General features: G+C 50.7%; 1 protein-coding gene across 1 annotated transcript in view; it reads left to right on the plus strand.

Moving 5' to 3' along the window:
* The window catches only part of ADCY5 (adenylate cyclase 5), a 163,997-nt gene that overhangs the window by 86,299 nt on the left and 53,597 nt on the right, over positions 1 to 24,101 (plus strand). Inside the window, exons 2-3 of the mRNA XM_011971554.1 lie at positions 8,073 to 8,222; positions 12,837 to 12,958. Of these exons, the coding sequence (XP_011826944.1) occupies positions 8,073 to 8,222; positions 12,837 to 12,958 (272 nt within the window). The remainder of the gene's footprint in view (positions 1 to 8,072; positions 8,223 to 12,836; positions 12,959 to 24,101) is intronic.

Below are 24,101 nucleotides of genomic sequence, written 5' to 3' on the forward strand. Positions count from 1 at the left end.
TGCTATTTACTTTACAAATTTAAGGGCATTAAAACCGCAATGAGATACACCATCCTCACTCCTGCTAGGATGACTATCATGAAAAAGATAACAAAATAAGTGTTGGCAGGGCATGTGGAGACATTGGAACCCCCATGCAATGTTGGTGGGGATGTAAGGTGGTGCAGGTGACTGGAAAGCAGTTGGGTAGTTCCTCAAATAACACAGAGTTGCCGTGTGACCCAGCAATTCTGCTCCTAGGTATATCCCCAGGAAAACAGAATATATCCATATAAAAACATATACATGAATGTTCATCACAGCAACATTATTCATAATAGCCAAAAGTTGGACACAACTCAAATGTCTATACCTGATGGCGGATAAAACAATATACGGTAGATCTGTGCTGTGGAATATTATTTAGCTGTAAAAGGAACGAAATGCTGATACAGGTAGAGCATCCTGAATCTGAAAATTTGAAATCCGAAATGCGCTAAAATCTGAAACATTTTGAGCTCTGACATGACGCCACAGTGGAAAATTCCACGCGTAAGTACTTAACACAAACTTTGTTTCATGCACAAAATTATTTTAAAATACTGTATAAAATTTCCTTCAGGCTACATGTAGAAGGTGTTTATGAAACATAAATGAATTTCATGTTTAGATTTGTGTCCCATCTCCAAGATATCTCATTATGTATATGCAAGTATTCCAGAATCTGAAAAATATCCAAACTATGAAACACTTCTGGTCCCTAGCATTTTGGATAAAGGATTCTAAGTCTGTGTGTGCTACCACGTGGACGAACCTTGAAAATATGCCAGGCGAGAAAAGCCAGACACAGGAGGCCACCTATTGTTCACTTCCATTTATATGAAGTGTCCAGAATAGGCAAATCCATAGGGGTGGAAAGTAGGTTCGTGGTTGTCAGGAGCTGGGGGAGGGTGGGGTGGGGAATAGGCAGTGACTAATGGGCATGGGGTTTCTTTTGGAGGTGTTGAAAATGTCCTAAGGTTGGCAGTGATGGTGGCACAGCCTTGTGAATACACTAAACACTACTGAATTTTGCACTTTAAAAGAGTGCATTTTATGGTATGTGAATTGTATCTCCATAAAAAATAACTAAGGGAAGCTACGCTAGAGTAAGACTTGGCTTTGTGAGACAGGTGGGCCTTTCTTACCCATAGCTGTGAGTTCCCTAGAGAGAGTGACCCCAGAGGACATTCATCGAATCTGGCAGTGGCTGGGAGTAGGTCCCTAATCAGCAGTACTTTATGTGACCAGGATCTATGAAGAAGGCCTGGGGCGCCTGGGACAAGGGTGAGAGAAAGTTGAGTGTCTCTTTATTAAATAGAATAAAACAAAACTAGATCTAAATTAAATTGGGATAAATAACAGCTTAGTACAGTAGAGTAGGATGAACTGTGAGCTCAGAAAGAGATGGCTGTGATCCCAGTTCTGCAGCTGCCTTCCTGTGTAACTCCAGGCAGGACCCCTGCCTCGAGCCTCAGTTTCCTCATTGGCAGAGGGGGATGATGCTGCCTAACTTGCTTATCTTATAGGGATTTGATGAGTGTGAAATGAACTACATGTGAGAAAGTGTTTTGCAGACTGTATATTGCTGTACCCAATTATTCCTAGATACTTGTCTTTCTTCACATTTTAGTCTATTTTGTTTTTCCTTAAAATGTATTAAGCAGATGCTAATTGTTGATTTGTCAATATTTCATGCTCTAATTTTAGTAACATTAAAGTTGTATTAAACATTGCACTTTAAAATCGCATTTCAGATTGTTTTTTTCAGACACAGTGAGTAGCTGGGGTGGGCATGAGACAGGGAATGTGGTCTATGATGAGACTTAGAGAGTGTTGATGCTGGCACAGGAGTTTGGGCTTTATCTTACTGGTAATGGAGAGCCCTGGCGAGTTTTAGGGTAGGAAAATGTTGTAATGTTAAGGGTATCATTTGAGGATCTCTGGCATAGAGAATGGTGTTCACAGAGGTGGAGGCCCCTGAGGAAGCATCCTCAGTTCTTGAGTCGAGGGGGAGTTCCAGAGCAAGGGAGAATGACAATCCCAGAGCAGCTAGATCCTAGCTGGAAAGGAGAGGAGAAGGGGGATATTGTCTGGGCAGGACCCTAGTGAGCAGAGAGGTGGGCTTGATGATGTTTGTCCAGAGCCAGTGGTATAGAACTGGCCACCTCCTTGAAAGAGGACCTCATCACAAAAGCCCCCAAGCAGATATAATGCAGCTTTGATTACCAAAACACATACAGCAATCTTGATTCTTTGTGAAAGGAAAAATTTTAGAGGTGTCACTCATTATGATTAGAAAAACAGTTAAAAGTATGTAATAGTTAAAAAAAAAAAAAATTAAGCACCTAATCGAGCGTGGTGCAGTGTACAAGGAACCATGCCGATATGCCTTCTAAGAGTATATAATTTAAGATTATTCTTCCTTGAATTATTTTATTTTATATCTTGATGGGGTTCCGCCGAGGTTCCCTGAGCTTCCCGCCACCACTGTGTAAGACAAATGAAATTCAGTGTAGGAGGAAGGAACTCTTGCTAGGATGTCAGCTTCTTTTATTTGGGATTCATTTCGTTGTTAGTTTTATGTGTTTGTAAACCGACAAAGGACTAAATCAGGAAGGAGTTGTGCCTGTCTTTAGGGCCAGGGCCAGGGGACACCTTGCAGGAGAGGGCCTCTCCTTTTCTGCTACCCAGAGCAGGGGGAGCTGGTCCTCTGCCCCCAGGGTCCCTGAGGTGGTCCAGCATCTTGTGGTCCTCAGGTGGATTTGGAAAATCAGATCTCACCTCTTTGGCTTGCACTTCATCAGGGTGATTACAGACTCTGATGCACAGGGAAAATGCTGTAGTCTGTTTACTCTGTCCTCACAAGTGGAGGAAGATCTGGAAAAGGAGTAGGGAAGAGTGGACAGGAGCTTGGGGAGAGGGTTGTCATGACTGGGGGAGGGCAGGTGTGGTTTGAAAAGAACCCCTGGTGGGGTTACCCAGTAAAATATGGGTCACTCAATTAAATTTGAATTTCAGATAAACAATGAATAATTTTTTTTAGTATAAGTAGGTCCCAAATATTGCCTGGAACCTTCTTACACTAAAAGATGTATGTGGTGTTTGTCTTTAATTCAAATTTAGCTGAACATCCTGCTCCCTCCCCCATCACTAAATCTGGCTCCCCAGGAAGTTCTGATTCCTACCACAGCCACCACCATTCACCTGTGAACCATACTGCAAGGAGCAAGCTGACTTACCGGGAACAGGAACCGCATAAAAGAGCAAACTGAGCAGGGGTCTTCCCCAACTCATTTCCTTCTACTCCAAAACCATGCATTTCTCACTCCCCTTTGCCTTGCACCATTCCCAGGATGATCCAGCAGCAAGCCTATTGTAGTAGGCCCACGGAGCCCCCTGAAAACTCAGAGAGGAGAGGCGGAAACGACCGTAGTGCCTGAGGCCGGTGGCTGGGGTTTCTTTGAGTCTTCCCGAGGAGACACTGCACAAACTGAGCACCGTAACTTCCCACTCTTGGCTCAGATCAAACCTGCAGCCTGCGGGCAGCCAGAGATTGGGTTTCAGAAATGCTGGGGTTTTAGAAGTATTAAATATTCCTCGGCATCTCCCCTTGGTTTTGACTCTGAGAAGAGAGTCAAACATTCCCCCTCTAGTGGAATCCCTCTTGATGTGGTCCTGGGACCCCCTGGACCTTGTTCACTTGGACCCCATCCATCTGCAGGGCTTGTTTTAAACTTGTTGTTGTTGTTGTTTTGGAGTCAGAGTCTTGCTTTGTTGCCCAGGCTAGAGTGCAGTGGTATGGTTATAGCTCACTGCGGCCTCTACCTCCTGGGCTCAAGTGACCCTCCTGCCTCAGCCTCCCAAGTAGCTGGGACTACCTGGTAAATTTGTTTATGTTTTATTTTTATTTTTTGTAGAGATGGGGTATCATTATGCTGTCCAGGCTGGTCTTGAATTCCTGGACTCAAGTGATCTTCCCACCTCGGCCTGTCCACTCTTCCCTACTCCCTTTTCCAGATCTTCCTCCACTTGTGAGGACAGAGTAGACAGACTACAGCATTTTCCCTGTGCCTCAGAGTCTGTAATCACCCCGATGAAGTGCAAGCCAAAGAGGTGAGATCTGATTTTCCAAATCCACCCAAGGACCACTTCCCAAAGTGCTGGTTTTACAGGTAGGAGCCACCACATCCGGCCGCTTGTTTTAAAGCAGATGCTGAGGCTACTCCAGGGCTGCAGTCTGCTGTATTGTCGGGTCTCCTTTTCACTCCACTTGGTGTAATGTGGGCATATGTCACATGCTCCCCCATACCACTGACTCCCTACACACACACACACACACACACACACACCCCCCCCCCACTTGTGTTCCATGTGGTTAGATGTGTCCCATGAGGCCAGCACAGGGAAAACCAATAAACCCTTAATTAGGCCCTGTTTACCTGCTGTTGTGAAGCCTCAGCAGTGACTGATATCTGTTACTATTTACTAATTAGGTCCTTTACACAAGGACAGGGTTTATACTTACTTTTACTGTGCCTGTCTTTATGGGGGTGTAAGAGGTGGCTCATTATTTGGTCACTGTTTGAGTGGGGAAGAGAGGCCGGCAGCATTTGGACATACTTTCTTGTCCCCAAGGTGAGAGATCATTTTCAAACTTCAGACTCCCTTTGTGTGTAAGCAGAATTCCATCAGATTTTACCGATACCTCCTCACTATTCATAACCAAAGCATCTGCACAGGGACCTTAGCACCCTTTAAGACCTGGTGCCCAGATTCCTGCTTTTTTGGCAGATGGTGTGAGTGTGTGTGAGTGAGGCAGCTATTAATTTCTTTTTCACTTTCAGGTCCAACTTGCTGAAATCCGACCTTTCCAATAGCCTTGCTCAAGACCCCACCCTCAAACCACAGCACCCTCTTTCTGCCTGCCTGGTTTTGTGTTTAGTAGAAGAGAGATGAACACCAAGGCACACTAAGCTTAGCAAAGCCATTTGGATGGATATTGGGTTACCGTGCATCTTTTTACCTGGATTTGCACTGTCGGTTGCCATTGGCCTTCTGGCTATAGGAGGAGTCAGATTACAGCAGGAGAGACCCGGAGGATTAGTACAGAGATGCTGCAGCAGACACTTGATAATTACTTTGGGGGTCATGTCTCAAAATAGACTCTGGCCTCTCTTTCTGGCCTCAGAAAGAGGGAAGGCCATTCTTTCTCTGTCCAGCCATCTGCTTATGTTTTCTCTATTAGTTTTGATCCAAGGTTGGTTGAACCTACAGATATAAAACCTGTGGATATAGAGAGCCAACTATACCTTTAAAAATTTTACTTCCAATTGGTATTTACTCATATATAAAAGTAGGCTGATTTTTGTATATTGATCTTATATCCTATGACTTTTCCAAACTTGCATATTAATTCTGGTAGTTTTTAAAAATTTTTGAGGTTCTTCTATGTAGACCATCATGTCATCTGCAAATAGAGACTGTTTTATTTCTTCCTTTCTAATCTGTGTGTCTTTTGTTTCTTTCTCTTGTCCGATTGCATAGGCTAGGACCTCCGGTGTGATGTTGAATAGGAGTGACACATAGGCTTTGTTGCTGGTCTTAGGAGAAAGCATTCAGTCTTTCACCATTAAGTATGGTATAATTTAGCTGTAGGTTTCTGTATATGCTATTGATCAGATTAAGGGACTTCTATTCCTAAGTTGGTAAGTTTAAAAATTATTAATGTATATTGCATTTTGCCAAATGATGTTTTAGAAACTATTGAAATGATCATATGGTTTTTAAATTTTAGTCTGTTAATATGGAAAATTATGTTGATTGCTTTTTGAAGTTGAACCAGCCTTCATTCCTGGGATTAAGCCCATTTGGTCATGTTGTATCATATTTTCATGATGCACTAGCCTGTCTGAGGCTAGCTCCTTATCTTCTCCTTCCCAGTTTCTCCTGTCTCACTTCTGTTTTTATCACCTGGCACCTTCCTCTCTTTTCACACAGATCTCCCCTAACTAGATCATCCTTCAGAATTCCCTGTGGCCTACCCCTCCGCCTTCACTTCCTCATCTCTTCCTCCTTATCCTCTCCCAGTGGTTCCCAGTGACTTCCCAGAGGCCTGTTTTTGGGATCTTACTTCATAATCACAGCATTGGTTACTGCTTCAGGCCACAGTCTATTTCCTCCTGGACTTTCTTCTCCCTGGTCTTAGGGGCTCTTCATTCTGTGTCAGCTCTGCCCTGACTGGCTCCCAGCCACACACAGGTCTTTGTTCCCTCATGCTTTGGGCTTCTGTGGCAGCGTCTGGACCCGTCTCCCATTCCTGCACTCTTGCCTCTGATGAATCTTCCAGAAGCCACGGGCTCATCCAGCCACTCTTTGGTTCAACAGTCCTTTTGGGGGACACAAACATTCCATCTATAACACTCTTCAAGTGGATTGTCAGTTTCTGAAGAGCAAGGGTCTTCTTTCCTTGTGATAAATAGGTTGGCTTTTCCTATACCGTGTGTTTACATAAAATGACAGCGATGGGATTCTAGGGTAGATGGGGTTGGGGTGGAAGAATATGGGAGTTATAAGTCAGCAACAATAGTCAGCTGAGGCAGTGGAGCTGGAAATCTGAACTTGCCCCTTCCTGGAAGGCGCATCCAGGAGACACATGGGGAGCTCAGGGCATTCTTCAGCCGGTAGGGAGTAAGAGTCTGAAATGGGAAAGAGAAAGTCTTTTCATGGACTGGGGCATACACACCATGCGATGTCTCCAGGGAAAGGTGGTACCACATTCAGCAAGGAGCAAGGGCAGGACCACCTCAAAGGTGTGGTGGGCAAAGCCTTCAGGTAGAAAGCAGACCTGAGTCGAGAGCCAAGAGGCCCCTAGAGAAGAGCGTAGGAGTCATCTGCCGGGGCCACTGCCAGGTAGCCAACATCCCACAGCAAGGCCCTTTGGGATGCAAATGGCCAAGTGCCTTCCATACCCCAGGACTTGGGACCAACACAGGCCTCCTGAGGGCTGAGGGAGCCACGACAGAAGGTGCAGCGACTGACCCGGGCTCCCCTTCTGGAGCTGGGACTAAGAAGGAGGTTTTTGGAGGGAGTAACTGAGGTGCAGCTCAAAGCCCCCACAGCCTGGGAGCCGGAGCATCATTGTGTGGCTCTGTCCCATGTGGCCCCAAGTCAAGGACAACAGGACCCATGTACTCAGATACCCAGGAGCTCTATCTGCCAAGAGAAATTTTGCCTACGCGTCACTCACTGGGATCTGAATGTACCATATAACCTTGCTTTCCGCGTCGTGTTGTATTGTGTTTCGTTTTCCCTTAGCTTTTCAGTAAGTATTTCCTTCAATGGAATTCCAGCTTCAACTCTGCTGACCTGGAGGGTCAGTGGTATTTTTCCACACACACATCTCAGTTGTTGGGAAGCAGGGGAGTGGCAGGCACTGGCCAGCTGGTGCGGTGGTTGTCAGAGGGCTGGTAACAGAAAGACCAGAAGCCTAGGGAGGAAGGAGCGGAGACCCACTGTGGCCACGGACCCTGACTGGCCAGCCTTGTCCTTTTGTTCCCTAGAGCATTTAGCACAGTGCTGGGGACCTGAGGGGATTTGAGAGGCCTTGATTCGTTGGAGCTGATCCCTGGGGGAGGGTGGCCCCTTGTCCTGTGCTGGACTCTATCACACTTTCAAAAGTGAAATCCCAGCACCCTTGTGGCACCTTCCTTGCGGTGGCCCTCCTGCCTCCAGCACATACACAGCTCTGTCACAGTACATGTAACCTTTTCATTTCTGGTACGATAGGCATGTTTAGTATGATTACTAGGTGATTCAGTGTCCTTAAAAGACATACCCCATGACAGGCCAGCCAAACTTCTGGCTGTGAGGACATCAGAGAGCCCGATCGATTATGCCCGGCTGCTCCCAGTGGTTGGCTGCGTGTGGGGTGCCCTCAGCATTTGTTTGCCAGCGCCAGGTGTGAGTTTGCTGAGACAGGGGCTGAGAGCTCCACACTTTGGGGCCAGGAAGGTCAGGATCTGAGCTCGGTGTGCTCCTCTCTCCCTCTGCAGCTTGTCTCCAATGTTCTCATTTTCTCCTGCACCAACATCGTGGGTGTCTGCACCCACTACCCAGCTGAGGTCTCCCAGAGACAGGCTTTCCAGGAGACCCGAGAGTGCATCCAGGCGCGGCTCCACTCACAGCGGGAGAACCAGCAGCAGGTGAGTGAGCCCCCTGCCCTTGCGCAGTGGGAAGGAGTGGAGACCCGAGATGCGCCTCCCCTGAGCGCCTGGCCTGGGGCAGGTGGTGCTCGTTATAGCTGCCAGCCCCACTCCCTGGGAGGGGCCCAACCCGTGGGGAATGTTTCCCCTGGAGAGAGTCCAGCATTCCAGGCCCTGTGGGAAGGGAGCTCTACCCTGCCCGTGCCTAAGGCCAGGTGCCCATAGCCATGTGGTGTCCCTGTGGTTTGCAAACAAGCCCAGCAGCAAGAGGGTCCCTCCCTCCCTCCCCACACATCTCCCACTCCCTCCCTCCCCACACAGCTCCTACTCCCTCCCTCCCCACACGGCTCCCCCTCCCTCCCTCCCCACACGGCTCCCCCTCCCTCCCCACACTGCTCCCCACTCCCTCCCCACACTGCACCCGCCTTGAGTTGGAGTAAGGAGAGAAGCCAGCGTTCCTAACTGGGATTAAGTGCTCCACAGGGGAGGGATGAGGGAAAAGAAGAGACAGGAGCTTCATCCCCTGAGACACCCCACACCTGGCTATTCCTCTCTCTGAGTTCTGGGGTTTGGTGGTTCAGAGAAGGAAGAAAGTTCCATCTCTCCCTAGAACTGCCTGGGCCAGGGAAGGCAGGCCATTCCCAGGGTTACAGATTCCTGGTGCAAAGAGGGACCTGCCCTGTGTGCACCACTCTTGGGTGGGGTGGGAGCAGAGCTAAGGGCCACATCAGGGGTCCAGCCCTTCCCTCTTTGGGATTGGAGTCCTGTTTGGATTCCAGGTGTGGATCCCCACTGTCTCCTCTCCTGTGTGTGAATCAGGTAGGGGTCTGGTGACTCTGAGTGATGGCTCCCACACAGGAGGCCTGGGAGCTGTGTGGCTTAGGGGAGAGAGTGGGCGGGTCTGAAGAGCAATGGGGCTCCCACTGGCTCCTATGAGATAAGGTTGCTCCAAACCGGAGGCCTTCCCTCCCCTCTTAGATTATCATCTCCCCAGACCCTCAGCAAGCATCAGTGGAGCCCACCTGAGTGCCGCATGCGGCGTCAGCCCCCATGGCTGATATGAACATGGAAGGTCTGCCTTTGAGTGTGGGGGACATGGAGAAAGGGCCAAGATGGCAGTGGTCACTCATGGCTCCAGGCCAGCATGGAGCACATGTTGTGGCCACCCTGAGTGCAGAATGTTTTACTACTGCGGGGGACGTCCTTGATGCCATCTGGTTGCATCCTAAGTGAGTCACAGTGACAGGCTGGTGACATCCAGACAGCCAAACGAGGGGGCAAAGCTCTGTAGTACCTCTCCAGGCCCCCGAGTTCCCACGTGTCCTCACTTCCTTTCCAGTGCTGCCTCGGTGGTCGGCATGTCTTGTCAGGTCCCCACTTACGCTGACCAGTCCTCGGCCTGGCTCTCCCCATTCACTCTTTGGCCCTGTCAGAGCTTCTGGTCCAGCATCTTGAAGGAAGCCCTTGCTGGCAGTGTCCCTGGGGTCCTCCCACTGCCCTTTATTATTAACACATGTACGTCACCTCTGGCACACTGCACCATGCTCACCCCAAGGCCTTGGCATTCCTGAAAAGCCCCTTATCTCATCCCCATTCCAGGCCTCAGCGTCTCTCACCTGATATCAGGATACCTCCTTCTTATTCCATTTTTGGGGCTTCCTCTCTCACTTCTCCAGGGGAATTACCATTTTACGGCTTGCCACAGTTTCCTTGCTCTGGCCTGGGCCAGTCTGGACATTCCACCAACTCCACAGGGCTTTAGGGGAGAAAATATTTTTGCCATTCCATATTCAGAGCCAATGTGCTGAGGAGGGGACGCTTTCTGCGGATAGGTGCTTCTCAGCGAGCCACAGCCAGCAAGGCATGCAGAGAGAGCTGCCGGGGCTCCCTGGGGAAGCTTCTAGGTGCCCTGTGATGACTGGACTCAGAATTATTCCCCAGCGGCCTCCTGACTACCCCTCCTGGCCCTCAGCCCCGGAGGTGGTTGTAAATGTAGGAGGCCTATCATGAAGCCAAACGGTTTGTAGCGCTGTCTCTCCCAGTCATCCCACGCTGTCTTTTAATTCCTATTTCTGTCACCAGTAACTATTTACTAAGAGTTGGCCTTTGGTGCTCATGTTTCCCGCTGCCTGGGGGGCCAGACCGACCCACAGGGAACACCGCCCTTCACGAATGTGTCAGCTTCTCGAGCAGAAGCCTCTGGGCCGTGGCACTGGGCAAGACACAGCTCCGGTCCCCAAGGTGGCCTCTCCTCACACACAGTTAACAGGCTACTGATGTGGGGTTTCAGCAGGTGGGGAGGGGATGCCGGCAGCCAGAGTCAGACCTCCTCCTGGGAAAAGGGAGACCCTGAAGGAGGGTAGGGAGCAGCGGAGAAGGAGGGTGATACCAGCTGAGGAGCTTGTGTGCAGCAGCAAGAAAGACCCCAGGAAGCGTAGGGGACTCTGGGTTCTGCTCTATCTGGAGCAGAGTGTGGATTTCATTTCAGTGCTGCTGGGACAGCAGGTGGAAGAGCAGGGAGGAGTCAGATCATGGAAACCTCCAGGCCAGGCTGCGGGCATGGGCTGATCTCAGCAGGGTCAGGAGGCTTAGAAGGCGACATGGTCTGGTGTGTTTTAGGAAAAGCAGTTGCTTGCTTGCAGAGGGGAGGATGGACCAGAGGCAGCAAGCTTGGAGACAAAGAAAGTGATCTAGAGGCTGCCCTGGTCATCCAGTCTGGCCCTGAAGGTGGCCTGGGCGGTGACAGGCTAAGGTTGGGGTGGAGAGGGTGCTTCAGCAAGGAGAGGAGCAGCAGCCAGTCTGGGGGTGGCAGGAGTGGGCCTGGCAAGCATGAGGCATAGCAAGGGGGTAAGGGGACATGGGCATTGATTTGCAGTGGAAAATAAGGAAGAGTGAGTTTAGTGGGTCTGGAGAAACCTGTATGTGATGTGGCTGGTGAAACTAGAAAACCTGTGAAGGTGTTGAGCACAGGTAGTGTTTCAGAGAGATCGGGGCTGTGCAGGCATCAGGGAGAGCAGAGGGAGGCTGTCTGTCCAGGTTGTTGCAACCAGAATCCAAGAGCCAGGTGAGAACTGCATATGGGCAGTGGAGGAAGGCACAACGGAAAGGACAAGCGCGAGAGCTGTTTCCAGATGAGCAGGACTTCATCAGTGCTGGACAGGGCGTACGGCTCAGGGGAAAGGAATGAGTGTCAGAGGGAAAGATCTGAAAAGCAAAAGCCATTTATGTGGGCAGGGCCTTGACACTGGTGCAGCAGAATGGGGCTGTCCCGGGTAAAGGCAGGGAAATGGAAAGAAAAGTGATTGGGGAATGACAGTGTGGGAAAGCGAGTGTGGTTTGGGTGTGATGTCAGGGTGGTGGTGGCGGCAATACATCCATGTGGGCAGCTGGAGGCTGGCGAGCCATGGACAGGAGGTAGGGAGGTGGGAAGTGGCTGATAGAGCCACCTCTACAGTGGGAGCCTTGGCCATGGATTTACTCCCAGAATGCAGGCATGGATGGGGCGAGGACAGAGGTGGGACATGGCATGTTTGGGACCAGGTGGAGGGAGAGGAAGCAGAGATGACATAGAAGCAGAAGAGTCTCAGGGCCACGTAGGAGGGTGACTCTAGCATCTGGTGTGGTGTGAAGGGCAGGAGAATGAGGAGGGCTGGAGGCAGCCAAAATGAAAGGCTGGTGATGAGCAAATGATGTGCACCAGCCTGACAGGGAGTCTGGTCTGGCAGGGAGGCAGGTGGGCATCTTGGAGCAGGGCAGGCCCAGGAGAGGAGCTCAGAAAGAGGGCATAGTCCAGACTCCATAACAGGCTGACGTGAGCCTCCGCGATGTGGCCTGCCCCTCCACTTGCTTCTCTCCCACCTCCCCTGTAGCTGGTTGTGATGTGGTTTCTCTAAGTCAGCTTGCTTTCCCTCTCTCCTGGGCCACTGTCCCCCAAGTGGAACTGGAGCACCTCCTTCCTACCCCATCCTTCCAGTCTCCAGGAAGCCCTCTCTGACTACCCCAGCGGAGATCAGGTGTCCCTGATCAGTGCCCCCATAGTAGCCCCCGAGACCCCCATTACACCAGATGCTTTCTGAAGGAGGAACCTTGCCTGTCTCACTCTTGGTGTTAACTCTCTTGGTCCCCAGAATAGTGCCTGGCACATGGTAGGTGCTCAATAAATATTTGAAAACTGATGGAGTGGATCTCATGTAGTGCTCCCAACAACTCCATCCCCATTTTACAGATGAGCAACCTGAGGCTCAGAGAAGTTCAGTAATTTGCCCAAGGTCATGCAGAGTCTCAAGTGACATCCAGGATTCTAACCCGAGGTGCTCAGTACTCACAGGTTCACCAGGGGCACTTTTGCCAGAGAAACGTGGAGAGTGAGGCCGAAGGATCATGTGGTGTCCTGGGGCGGGAAGATGGGGGACAGGTAGCCTGCACGCACATACACACACATGCACAGACATACACTCACACACACACACACACACACACAGTGTTAGCCCAGGAGTCCCGGGAGAGCCTGAAAGGTTTTCCAGGGCCCTCAGGCAGGGGCACAGGTGTGGAGGAGAGAGCACTTGCCAGGCAGGTGGAAGGCGCCGTGATGAAAGAATGTGCTTCCCTCCGCAGGAGCGGCTCCTGCTGTCTGTCCTTCCCCGTCATGTTGCCATGGAGATGAAAGCAGACATCAACGCCAAGCAGGAGGATATGATGTTCCATAAGATTTACATCCAGAAACATGACAACGTGAGGTAGGGGTGAGGCTGGGGGAGGAGGAGGGAAGGGAGGGAGAGCTGGACCCCCACGGAGACATCCCACTTCCCTCCTTTCAAGTGGGCACAGCCTGACAGGGTGGTTTGTTGACTTTGGAGAATGTGTTGTCTAGAGCACGCCAGCCCCAGCCCTCCAGGTATGTTAAATGTGAATTATCATGGTGTCCCCTGTAACTTTTTTGGGGGGTGGGGAGAGGGGGACAGCGAGGCTGCAGGGAGAGAATAGAAACAGGAGGAGGAGAAAGGAGGAAGCACCACCACCCTAGCCTACCAAGAGAGACGGAAAGCATAGACTGGGACCCGAATGTCACCACCATCATCTCATCTTCACCACCATCTGGCAGCTTCCATGCCTCCTAAGCCAGTGCGTGCCAGGCACTGGGCCAGGCTCTGCCCACCTTATCACCAGTCCTCCTGACAGCACTGCAAGCCAGCTACCTTTATCAGCACACCCAGTTGATAGATAGGTCATGTATGCTATTTACTTCATATATACTCTATTTGAAATTTTCCGTAATAAATTTAAAGAAAAAAAAATCACCAAGAAACAACTGGACAAATCCAGAACGTGGGACAGTCTACATTGTGTACTCTTTAAAAACTCAGTCATGGAAAAAGAAAAAAGGGTGGGGAATGTGTTCTAAATTAAAAGACTCGAGCTCAAGGTCCCCCAGCCAGCAGTGGTACAGACAGGCTGCACCCAAGTGGCCGCTCCAGAGCCCACGTTCCTTTCACTGCGTGTTTGCCGCCTCCCTAGACAGAAGCTGCTGACAGCAGGGACGTGCAAACAGATGTAGATTAATAGAGTGCAAAATCTGCTTATGAGTTCCATGGGGACACGAAGCGATACAGTGGCCTTCATCCAGCATGGCTTCCTGGAGAGCCCGATAATCCTCCCATATGCCCAGAAAAGGAGCTGCTGTGTTTGCCTTCCGGAGAGTTCCTTCTCCCCAGGCAAGTTTCCCTGGGACTCACGAGTCCTCTAAGTTTGGTGTAAAGAGGACTCTTTGGAGGCTTGGCCTGAGTTTTCAAGGAAGTGATTAAATGAAATAGTGCAAATTACACACACACACACACACACACACACAGAGAGAGAGAGAAGGTGAGGCTGACAACGGCAGGGGAGAGGGAAGCACTGTTTTTTTCAGGCAGAATGAGAACTGCCCAGTTCCCAAGTCTGCCCTGGGATCCAAGACTGTGGATTCTGCCTGCGTGTCTTCCATCTGTCTGTCAAAACTGAGACTCTAAGCCTTTGGGAGAGACATGTATCTGCAAAACACATTGGCCCCAGTTCTGGGGTTCTCCCAACCCCTCACGCTCCTCTGTCAGGTAGGGACAGTGTAGGCAGCAGTCACCTTGGTCTCCCAGGAAGACGGCTGCCCCTGGCTGAATCTCCACATCCCGGAGGGACCTGCGGGTGTTGCAGCTGAGCCGAGCTCAGGGAAGTGGAGTGCGTGGCTGGACCCCTGGCCTTGAGCCCTTCAGGCAGTGCAGATGTGCTGTTTCCCTGCTGCTTCTCCCACCCACCTTGGCCCTCCCATGGTGGAATGATCGCTAGCAGTGAGAGCTCACGCCTACGCAGAGCTTGCCTGAACCAGCCCCTGTCCTAGTGCATTCATCTACTCAAATCACCACAGCAAAGAAGAGGGCTGTACTGTGATTATCTCCATTTTACAGGAGAAAAAGCTGAGGCACAGAGATGAAGTAACTTTTCCAAGATCCCATCGTTGGTTAAGTGGGAGAAACACCCCCAGAACACTTTCTGATACTAGCTTTTACCCAGCCTGACTACCAGACATATGTTTTTACGTGCCCAGGAGAAAGGAGTGTGTCCGAGGAATCTGTGGGAAGGAGGTTTGGGGAGCCCTTAGGCTCACAGGAGACTCAGTGGAGAGGCAGGAGAGAGATTTGGTTTCCTGTCTCTGTGTGTGTGTGTGTGTGTGTGTGTGTGTGTGTGTGTGTGTGTGTGTCTGTGACTGAGGAGCCACCAGGGGCCTTTCCTGTCTGATGGCAGTTCCTGAAAATCCAGGGATCTCCCCCTTAGGACATGTGAGGAAACAGACTTCCTATTAGAACAGATCCCATAGGCTCAAGTTTAAAGTGGGAAGGGGTAGCCCACCAAGTGGTCCCAACATGTACAAGCCAAGCCACTGAGCTCCCCCTTCTGGAATTTTCTTTCCTGATCCTGTCCTCACCACCTCACTGGCCCAGGCATTGTCCCCGGCACAGCGTGGACAAAGGTGCTTTCCTTGATTGCTCTCAGCTCCGCAAGCTTTGTGCAGGTTTCACTCATTCAGTGGAACACAAAGGAAATCCAGAAAATTCACTGCTCAGGAGCAGTCTGGCCCTCCAGCTCAGGTTCCCAGCCTGCCTCGGCCAACACAGCCGGCTTACCCGCCACCCCTGCGCCTCGCCCAGTTCCTTGCCCTCTGTCACCATGTCTTCTCCCACTCAGCAGGCATCTTCCTATTCCTCGTTCCATGGTGCTGGCTCTTGGGCCCCAGCCCTCTAGCAAGGGTGTTTGGTCAGAGGGGCTGACTCAGGCCTCTTCTACGGTGACTGCCCTTGGGGTGACACCTCCCTCTGTCTCTCTCCCACGGAGGCAGTGACTTTGGGTTGATAAAAGAACACTGCCCTAATCACAGAGTGGCCTGCACGTCAGACCCCTGCTACAGTGGGGGTATTTCTGTCTGGGATGTGCCAGGATCAATGATGGCAATCAGGAAAGAGATGAAAGGAGAGAAAAAACAAGATGCTATAATTTTCATGGGGTCAGAGATGATTCTGACTCTGACATCGCCAGGGACAGAGGTGGCTGGTACACATCAGAGGCCAACTGCAAGCAATCATATGCAAATGTCCCTCTGGGGCCTCTTTCCCTGTTGCATCAGTAGCACTGGTTATAGCCCTTGGTAGAAACACAGTGCTCACTCTGGTCTCTGTTTTGGGGTTGAACTTTTGGCTTGGGTTGATGGTTAAGTACGAGATGGGGGGGTGACATCATAGTTTAAAAACACCCTTTGAGGCTGGGCTCATGGAGAGCCAGTGGGGCACAGTGGTTAGGCCCAGGCTCTGGGGTTAAGCAGTTCTGCACGTTGCCTCTACTCTGCTGTTTCCTGGCCATGTGACCAGGACAAGTTACAGGCATTGAGCCACTCTGAACCTCAGTTTCTTCATCTGTGTAATAGGATAGGAAGAGTACCTACATAATAGAGTTGCAAAGAGTAAATGGAATAATGTGGGGAAAGTGCTTAGCACAATATCGGGCACATAACAAGTGTTCAGTAATTGTGAGCTGCCATTATTATTGTTACTGTTATTTTTATGATTATGATCACACTCATATCAACAAAGAAAGGCCTGGGGATTCTCTAGTTGGAGAATGGAGGGTGATGAGTCACATTCATCAATTCTCTGCAGAGTTGTAATATTTAGAGAGGGTGATGACATGCTGTTCTCTAGCCCCACTGAGAGCAAGGCCACAAGAAAAATAAATCAACTGCACAGCATGACAGGCTGGGCCTGGATCTAAGGAAGAGGAAGAGACTGATGGGGGTTTGGGGAGAAGAGTTTGTCTTGAGTAGGGAGGGGTGACAGGCAGAGGCCACCACTGTCCATGGCCTCATTCTCCCCTGAGGAGAATGGTTGTGCAGCACACACCTCCTGGGGGGCAGACAGGGACTGGCCAAGGAGCCTGTAGGATGTTTTGGTGCTGAGCCACCACTGGCCATGGGCAGAGGCAGGCCAGAGGCCAGGGGACCCCTGGAGACCCCTAGAGATATTTAGATGTCTCCCCTGTCTGATGTGTGGTGACAAATAGGAATGTTTCAGCGTTTCTGATGGAGCAGGTCAGTTGGAGTCCGGGCCCATGCTGGAATATCCACCGGTGGCTTGCAAGCCCTCCTGCCTGTCCTCCCCCACCCCAGATACCTGCGTTCACTGCAGCCGACAGCACCAGGGCTGGGGGGGCTGTGCCCTCCCCACACCTGGGAGGGACAAGGGCCTCTGGGACATGCCAGCAGAGGCTATTCTGGAGGGAGGGACAGCTCCTGGAACTCTGCCTGGGGAGGGGAGAAATCAGTCAGTCTCGGCCTTCTCAGCCAGAGAAGGCGCCATACCACGTGGGTCACAGCAAAGGTAGATGCAGATAGACCTTGGCATCACCAGCTCACCCTTGCCCAGGAGTCAGCAGAAGGGAACAAGATGAGCACCTGTGTTGAGCAGACGGGTCCACACCCAGCTCTGCCGCCTGGTGACTGTGGGAACTTGGGCAAGGTACCTAATCAGAGCCTCAGTTTCCTCACCTGTAACATGGGATGGGGATAGTCCTCATCTGTAACATGGGATGGCTGTTCACTCATCCATTCAGCTAGTGTTTGACCTCTGCCTCATCACTGGGGACCACCAGCCACACTGCAGGACACTCAGCTAGAGGCGGGCAGTGCGACACAGATTAAAGTACACATCATCGCTGGCATCATGAAGCTCGTCTTCTGTTAGAGAAGACACTAAACAATGAATAATTAGTCAATTGAGTTTATCACACTCTTGTAGGTGCTAGGGTTTAGTGACCAGGAGACACGGACTTCATGGGGTATTAATGTTAGACAACGTACTGCTCTATTGTTCTGTTCTAATTGCGATAAAAGGCACAGAGGAGCAGCATCCGTAAGAGGGGGCCCAGCTATCTAGCCCAGGACTCCTTGCAGGACTGCTGGGAGCTGAGGTGAGGTAGGGCATGGAAGGCCCCCAGCCCTGCACAGCCCAGGAGGCTGCAGACTGATTGCCCTTGAGGCAGGGCAGACAACCAGGTGAGAGTCAAGGTCAGGTAACTCAACACCCCAAACGTTTCAGGGGCCAGAGGATGCCCCAGCCAGGCCCGAGAGGGCTCTGAAGGATTCTCTGCTTTCACGAGAGCTCGTTCTTAGTGTGGATGGCACTGCACCTGACTGGTCTGTGCCTGAGCTGGAGCCCTGAGGTTTTAAAGGTGGTGGGTGGGTGAGAGATCATTCCAGACTCTTCTTTGGGTGAAGGGAGAGAAGGCCGTCTCCTCTAGGGTGTGCTGGTCCTCTGCCTAAGAAACATTCCCCACAGGGCTCCAGGGTTCAGGATGGAGCATGGGTGGGGTCAGGCACCCGAGTCCTGTGGATCTGCAGCTGGGGTCCCGGCAGAGGGGCTGCCAAGCCTGGTGTGGCAATGAGGTAGCCAGCCCACCTCCCCACACATCAGGGGTGTGGCAGGGTCTTGGGGAGAGATCCCCTCTCTCTTCAGTCTTTCCCCAACACCTCCCACTTTTAAGGTTACTATCTCCTCTCCTGTCTCCTTCAAGGACTTGGCTGCGTTCCCCAGGTTGCTCTGGTGTCTGGCTCTGCTGCAGCGTGGTTCTGAATTATAATGACCACACGACAATGTCCAAGATACTCAGATACCCGTGGGTGGATTGTGCACCCTGTAGGCAGAGGGTGGAAAATGTTTACCTTCCACGCACACCCTCAGCCAACAGACCACATGAGGAGGGGCTGTGAACACCCTGCATTCCTGTCTCAAACCTGACATGAAGAAAAGTATTCTGGGCTGGGCACGATGGTTCATGCTTGTAATCCCAGGCCCAGAATACTGGGAAACTGAGGCAACAGGATTGCTGGAGCCCAGGAGCCTGAGGTTATAGTGAGCCAAGATCTTGCTGCTACACTCCAGCCTGGGCAACAGAGCAAGACTCTCTCTCTATTTTTTTTAAGTATTCTGAACTCTACTCCCATACCAGTTATAGATGTAAGTGGTCTTTGTGTTATTATTTTATCCATTCCACAAGCATTTACTGAGCTGCTGCTATATACAGCTGCCACTATGAAAAAGACACCGTCTCTGCTCCTTAGGGAATATCCAGCCCTCTCAGTGAGGGAGTTAAGTGCTACGGGAACAGCAGCTTGACAGTCCAGGGGGCCCTGTTGGTGGAGTCACTAGGGTTGGGTCTTTTAAAAAAAAATTAATGGATTATTTTAGTTGTGATAAAAATACATAGCATAAAACTCACCATCTTAGCCATTTTTAAATGTACAGTTCAGTGGCATTAAGTACATACACATTGTGCAACCATCATCACCACCATCCATCTCTGGAACTTTTCTTATTTTCACAAGCTGAAACTGTATACGCATTAAGCTCTAACTCCCCATCCTCCCTCCCGCAAGCTCCTGGAAACCATCATTCTATTTTCTGTCTCTATGATTTTGACTACTCTAGGTAGCTCATGTGAGTGGACACATATAGTATTTGTGCTTTTTGTGACCGGCTTATTTCACTTAGCATGATGTCTTCAAGGTTTATCCATGTTATAGCATATGTCAGGATTTTCTTCCTTTTTAAGGGCTGAATAATACTCCATTGTCTGAATATACCACATTTTATTGATCCATACAGAGTGTCCACTGATGGACACCGGGTTGCTTCTACCTTTTGGCTGTTGTGAATAGTGCTTCTAGGAACATAGGTGTACAAATACTTTTTTCATATCTGTGCTTGCTTTCTTTTTTTTTTTTTTTTTGAGATGGAGTCTCACTCTGTCACCCAGGCTAGAGTGCAGTGGCATGATCTTGGCTCACTGCAACCTCTGCCTCCTGGGTTCAAGCAATTCTGCTGCCTCAGCCTCCCTAGTAGCTGGGATTACAGGTGCACACCACCACACCCGGCTAATTTTTGTATTTTTAGTAGAGACGGGGTTTCACCATTTTGGCCAGGCTGGTCTTGAACTCCTGACCTCAGATGATCCGCCCACCTCAGCCTCCCAAAGTGCTGGGATTACAGAAGTGAGTCACCGCGCCTGGCCTGTGCTTTCAGTTTTGGTGGGTATATATCTAGAATGGCATTGCTGGATCATACGGCGATTCTATCTTTAGCTTTTGGAGGAACTGCCATCCTGTTTTCTAGAGGACCTGCACCATTTGACTTTCCTCCCAGCAGTGCACAAGGGTTCGAATTCCTCCACATCCTTACCTGGGATTGTGTCTCAACAAAAGGCCTCAGTTTGCCTTAAATGCAGAATGAGGATTGGTGGGGACTGGAGTCAGTAGCCAGCAAGGACTTACTATTTTAGCTCTCTGGACTCAAAATGAGGGGTCCTGTGGGAGATAAGAAGGGAGGCAAGACGGAGCAAAGAGGCACTGACCAGTTGAATTTGCCCTGCTATGTCTTTGAAACAGCTGGAATCAGCTGTTACTTATTATGACTCTAATAAAAATTTAGACATAGGAAGTATCATTCTGGGCTGAGGTAAGTCAAGGAAGACACCATGAAGACGGAAGGGTTAGAATCAGACCCTGAAAGAAGAATGCGATTTTTTAACCTTTTAAAAAATCAACATTTTTCTTTTTTCTTTTACTTTTTTTTGAGACAGAGTCTGACTCTGTCACCCAGGCTGGAGTGCAGTGGTGTGATCATGACTCGCTGCAGCCTAGACCTCCTGGGGTCCAACAGTTCTCCCACCTCAGCCCCCCAGTAACTGGGACTCCAGGCACCCGCCGCCACACCTGGCTGATTTAAAAAATTTTTTTGCAGAGACCGGGTCTCACTATGTTGCTTAAACTGGCCTCCGACTCCTGGGCTCAAGTATTCCTCCTGCCTCAGCCTCCCAAAGTGCTGGGGTTACAGGCATGAGCCACCATGTGTGGCAAAAAGTAAACATTTTCATTATGTGAAGAATGTATGTTCTTTGTAGAGAAATTGGAAAATAAGAGCAGTATGGAGAAGAAAAAGCACTCATAGACTCACCCCCGAGGTCACTAACTATTGCTAGGTCTTGGTGCAGTTTCTTCTTCCTTTTGTGTGATTTTCCTTCAGGAAGCATTTCCCTAAATCTTTCCAGACTTTCTAAACAGAACGTCTGTAGGTGCTGTGGGGCGTTCTATCGTATGTACAGTAGGGGTAGGATTTGGGTAGGCAGAAACAAGAGAGGGGTTTGGGTGGGCGGGAGGGGGCCTGCAGGAGGCCTCTAGTCGAATCCAGGACATGCCTCGACCTAGGACCCCTGGACCCAGTCCTGACAGTGAAACCAGTCACTGGGCCCCTTGTCTTGGTTTCTACTTGCTGAAGAAAGGCGTCCTGTTGTCCCTGCAGGAGTGGAGAGAGCGCGGTCGTCCCAGGGCAGGCTCTCCCTGCTGGTGGAATTCGTGCAGGCATTCCGTGTCCAGCAGGCTCCCATAGGCCTTTCCCCCTTTCCCTTTCCCAGCCTATGCCCCTGGATGGACCTGTGGCTGCTGCCAGTTCACATGCCCCTCTCTCATTTTTTTTTGTTCCACTCCTTGGAAAACAGCCGTCTGGTGTCTGATCTCAGCCCAGTGTTAATAAGACCACACCTGATTGTGCTGATTCCCCTAAAGGACATGAGTGACTCCTTGCTCCTCCTGTACCTTACTAGGGGCATGAGCCCAAAGGATTCTTCAGGTTGGATGATAGGGGACAAATGGAGAGGGCACACTGCAGGGGACAGCACTCTTGGTCAGAAAGAGACCACTGGCCCATCCAGAGGTGTGGCCACTTCAGCCTCCCCAGCCCACACTGGGCCCGCCCGGGTACTTCCCCAGCACCTTCGGCTCCCAGCTTCCTGGGAGTTGGGCTGAGACCTTGCCATACTCTCTTCCCACCCTCTACCACTCAGCACAGTTCTTGATGTGGTCCTGGAGCTCTAACGATGCCAAGGGCTGCAGGAGATCAGAGGAGCTGGTGATCATCACCACAGGCTCCCCTAGACCGCCAGGAGAGCTCAGCACCTGGGTGTCCAGAGGTGTTGCAGGATGTGCACAGGAGAAGGGCCAGGCTCTGACAGCTTCATAAAGTCATGGGCCTGTTAGCAGCAAGTGGGAACAACCGTGAGGAAATGCCCTTCACCAAAAGCGCACGTGGTTTGGAAAGCTGAGCCGAAGCTGCTGGAGGGCTGAAGGGCCTGTTGTGGTAATTGGGACTGTGTCTCCCACTCTTGCCCCTGGAATAGAATGCAGGAGACTGTGAATGATGGATGGCAGGCAATTAGGGAAGTGTGCACAGCCAGGGTGGCCCTACCTCAGTTCTGTGCACCCGCCATGGGGGCCTGATCCTGTTCCCAAGAGGAGCTCTCCGATGGGGGCTAAGAGATGAATGAGCACCTTCCTGCACGTCTGGGCCAGCGCTGAGTTGGGACATGGCCTTCAGAGTTACTCTGGGGAAGATCAGGAAATCCTGGCCAGCAGAACAGACAGTCTGCTGTAGGGTAAACCGGATAAAACCGAAGAGCCTGCAGAAGTGACAGTCATTAAGCAGAATCCTCCCCCAAAGCTGCGGAGAAATGTGACTTTGTCTCTGACAGGAGGTGGGGGGATGTGGGGGTGGCAGGGTTTATATAAATGTGTGGGGAGGCTTTGGGGGCTTCAGAGTCAGGGCTTCAGCAGCAACCTTCCCTGGGCTTCTGCCCACCTGGCATAGAAGCCTTGCTTTGAGTGGCTCTTCCCTGGCAGGCAGTGACCTGCCCCTCCCTGGTTCCTCAGTAGCTGACCAGGAAGAGTGGATTCCCAGGAGGCTGCAGGGAGGTACAGGTTTTCAAAAGCACCTGGGGCTCCTCACATACCACTGTTGTTTCTCATGTCTCCTGGCACACAACCAGAGACCACCCATGTCCCCATGTCCCTGGTACCCATTCAGCCACTGGTTCCGTGCATATGGCGTCTGCTGGGGGACAGGCTGTGGACTTCATGGGTTCCTGTCTCAGGTGACATGCTTGAGTCTCCAAGAGGCTTTGTGTGGCAGAAGGAAGAGCTCACAATTTTGAGTTACTAATCGTGCCTCTTACTTGCTTTGGAACCAGTAAAGTTTCTTCCCTTTCAACAAATAAGTATTAGGCACTGTTGTGGGTTGAATTTTATCCCCCTAAAGGATACATTGAACCCCTGGTACCTGTGAATGTAGCTTTATTTGGAAGCAGGATCTTTGCAGATGAAATCAAGTAAAGATGAGGTCATACTGGAGTAGGATGGGCCCCTAATCCAATAGGAACAGCGAACTTGTGAGAAAAAGAGACTGCCTTGTGAAAGCACAGACACAGGGAGAAGGCCCGGTGAGGACCGAGGCAGAGACTGGAGTGATGTGGCTGCAAGCCCAGGAATGCCAAGGAGTAACAGCTGCCTCCAGAAGCTAGGAATACACCAGGAGATATTGTATTGCGTTTCATCGGGAGCAGGGCTCTACTGACTCCTTGATCTCAGACCTCCAGCTTCCAGAACCACGAGACAATAAAAATCTGTTGTTTTTAGCCACTTGGTTGGTGGTGCTTTGTTACAGCAGCCTGAGGGAACTACCAGGGGCACCTTGCATGTCTGGGTGTTGTGCTGGGTGTAGAGCAGAGGCCAAGGTAGGCCAAGGTAGGCATGGTGCGCCACATCCAGGCAGTCATTCAGCTGCATGTTTCCTAGGGGCTGGGATGTAGCCATGAATCAAGTAGATAAAAAATCTCTCCCTCAGAGAGTTTACATTAGAGTGAGAGGAGACAGACCGAGGCATAATAATAAACAACAGTAATATACAACCTAGTCAGTGGAGAAAAATATGGTAGAGAAGGGAGATAGATGGGAGAGGTTGTAAATTTAAATGGGGTGGTAGAAGCTTTCTTGAGGCAACCTTTAAACTAGTGTGGTGGTTCTTAACCCTGGCTGCATAGTGCATCACCAGGGAAGCTACAAATAGAACAGAACAAAGACAACCAACAGCGGAGCCCACCCCAGATGATTAAGTCAGAATCTCTGGGGCTTGGGGTAGGGGGCCTATCTGGGTAAAAGCTCCCAGGTGATTCTATGAGATGTCTGGTCCCAGGACCATATGGTCTCGTGTGACAAGAGTTGCCGTGGAAGAATGCACTTGCCAAGGTCCAGCAGGGTCATCTGTGGAGAAGGAGTTGATCGTGGCCTGGCCATCCCACTACACGGATGGGCAGAGGCCTGGCACACCTGAGTGGCTGGGTCAGCCAGGCAGGCACAGGAGGCTGGAGTGCAGTGGAGCCCCTGGGACCACATACGTCTGCCTCGTGTGTCTGGGGTACCCAACCCTCCTCCTCTTCACCTCTTCTACTCTGCCTGGTGCTACAGGTTACCCTGCTCAGTGG

This window comes from Mandrillus leucophaeus, unplaced genomic scaffold (assembly GCF_000951045.1).
Source record: "Mandrillus leucophaeus isolate KB7577 unplaced genomic scaffold, Mleu.le_1.0 Scaffold123, whole genome shotgun sequence".
In the NCBI taxonomy this organism is placed as follows: domain Eukaryota; kingdom Metazoa; phylum Chordata; class Mammalia; order Primates; family Cercopithecidae; genus Mandrillus; species Mandrillus leucophaeus.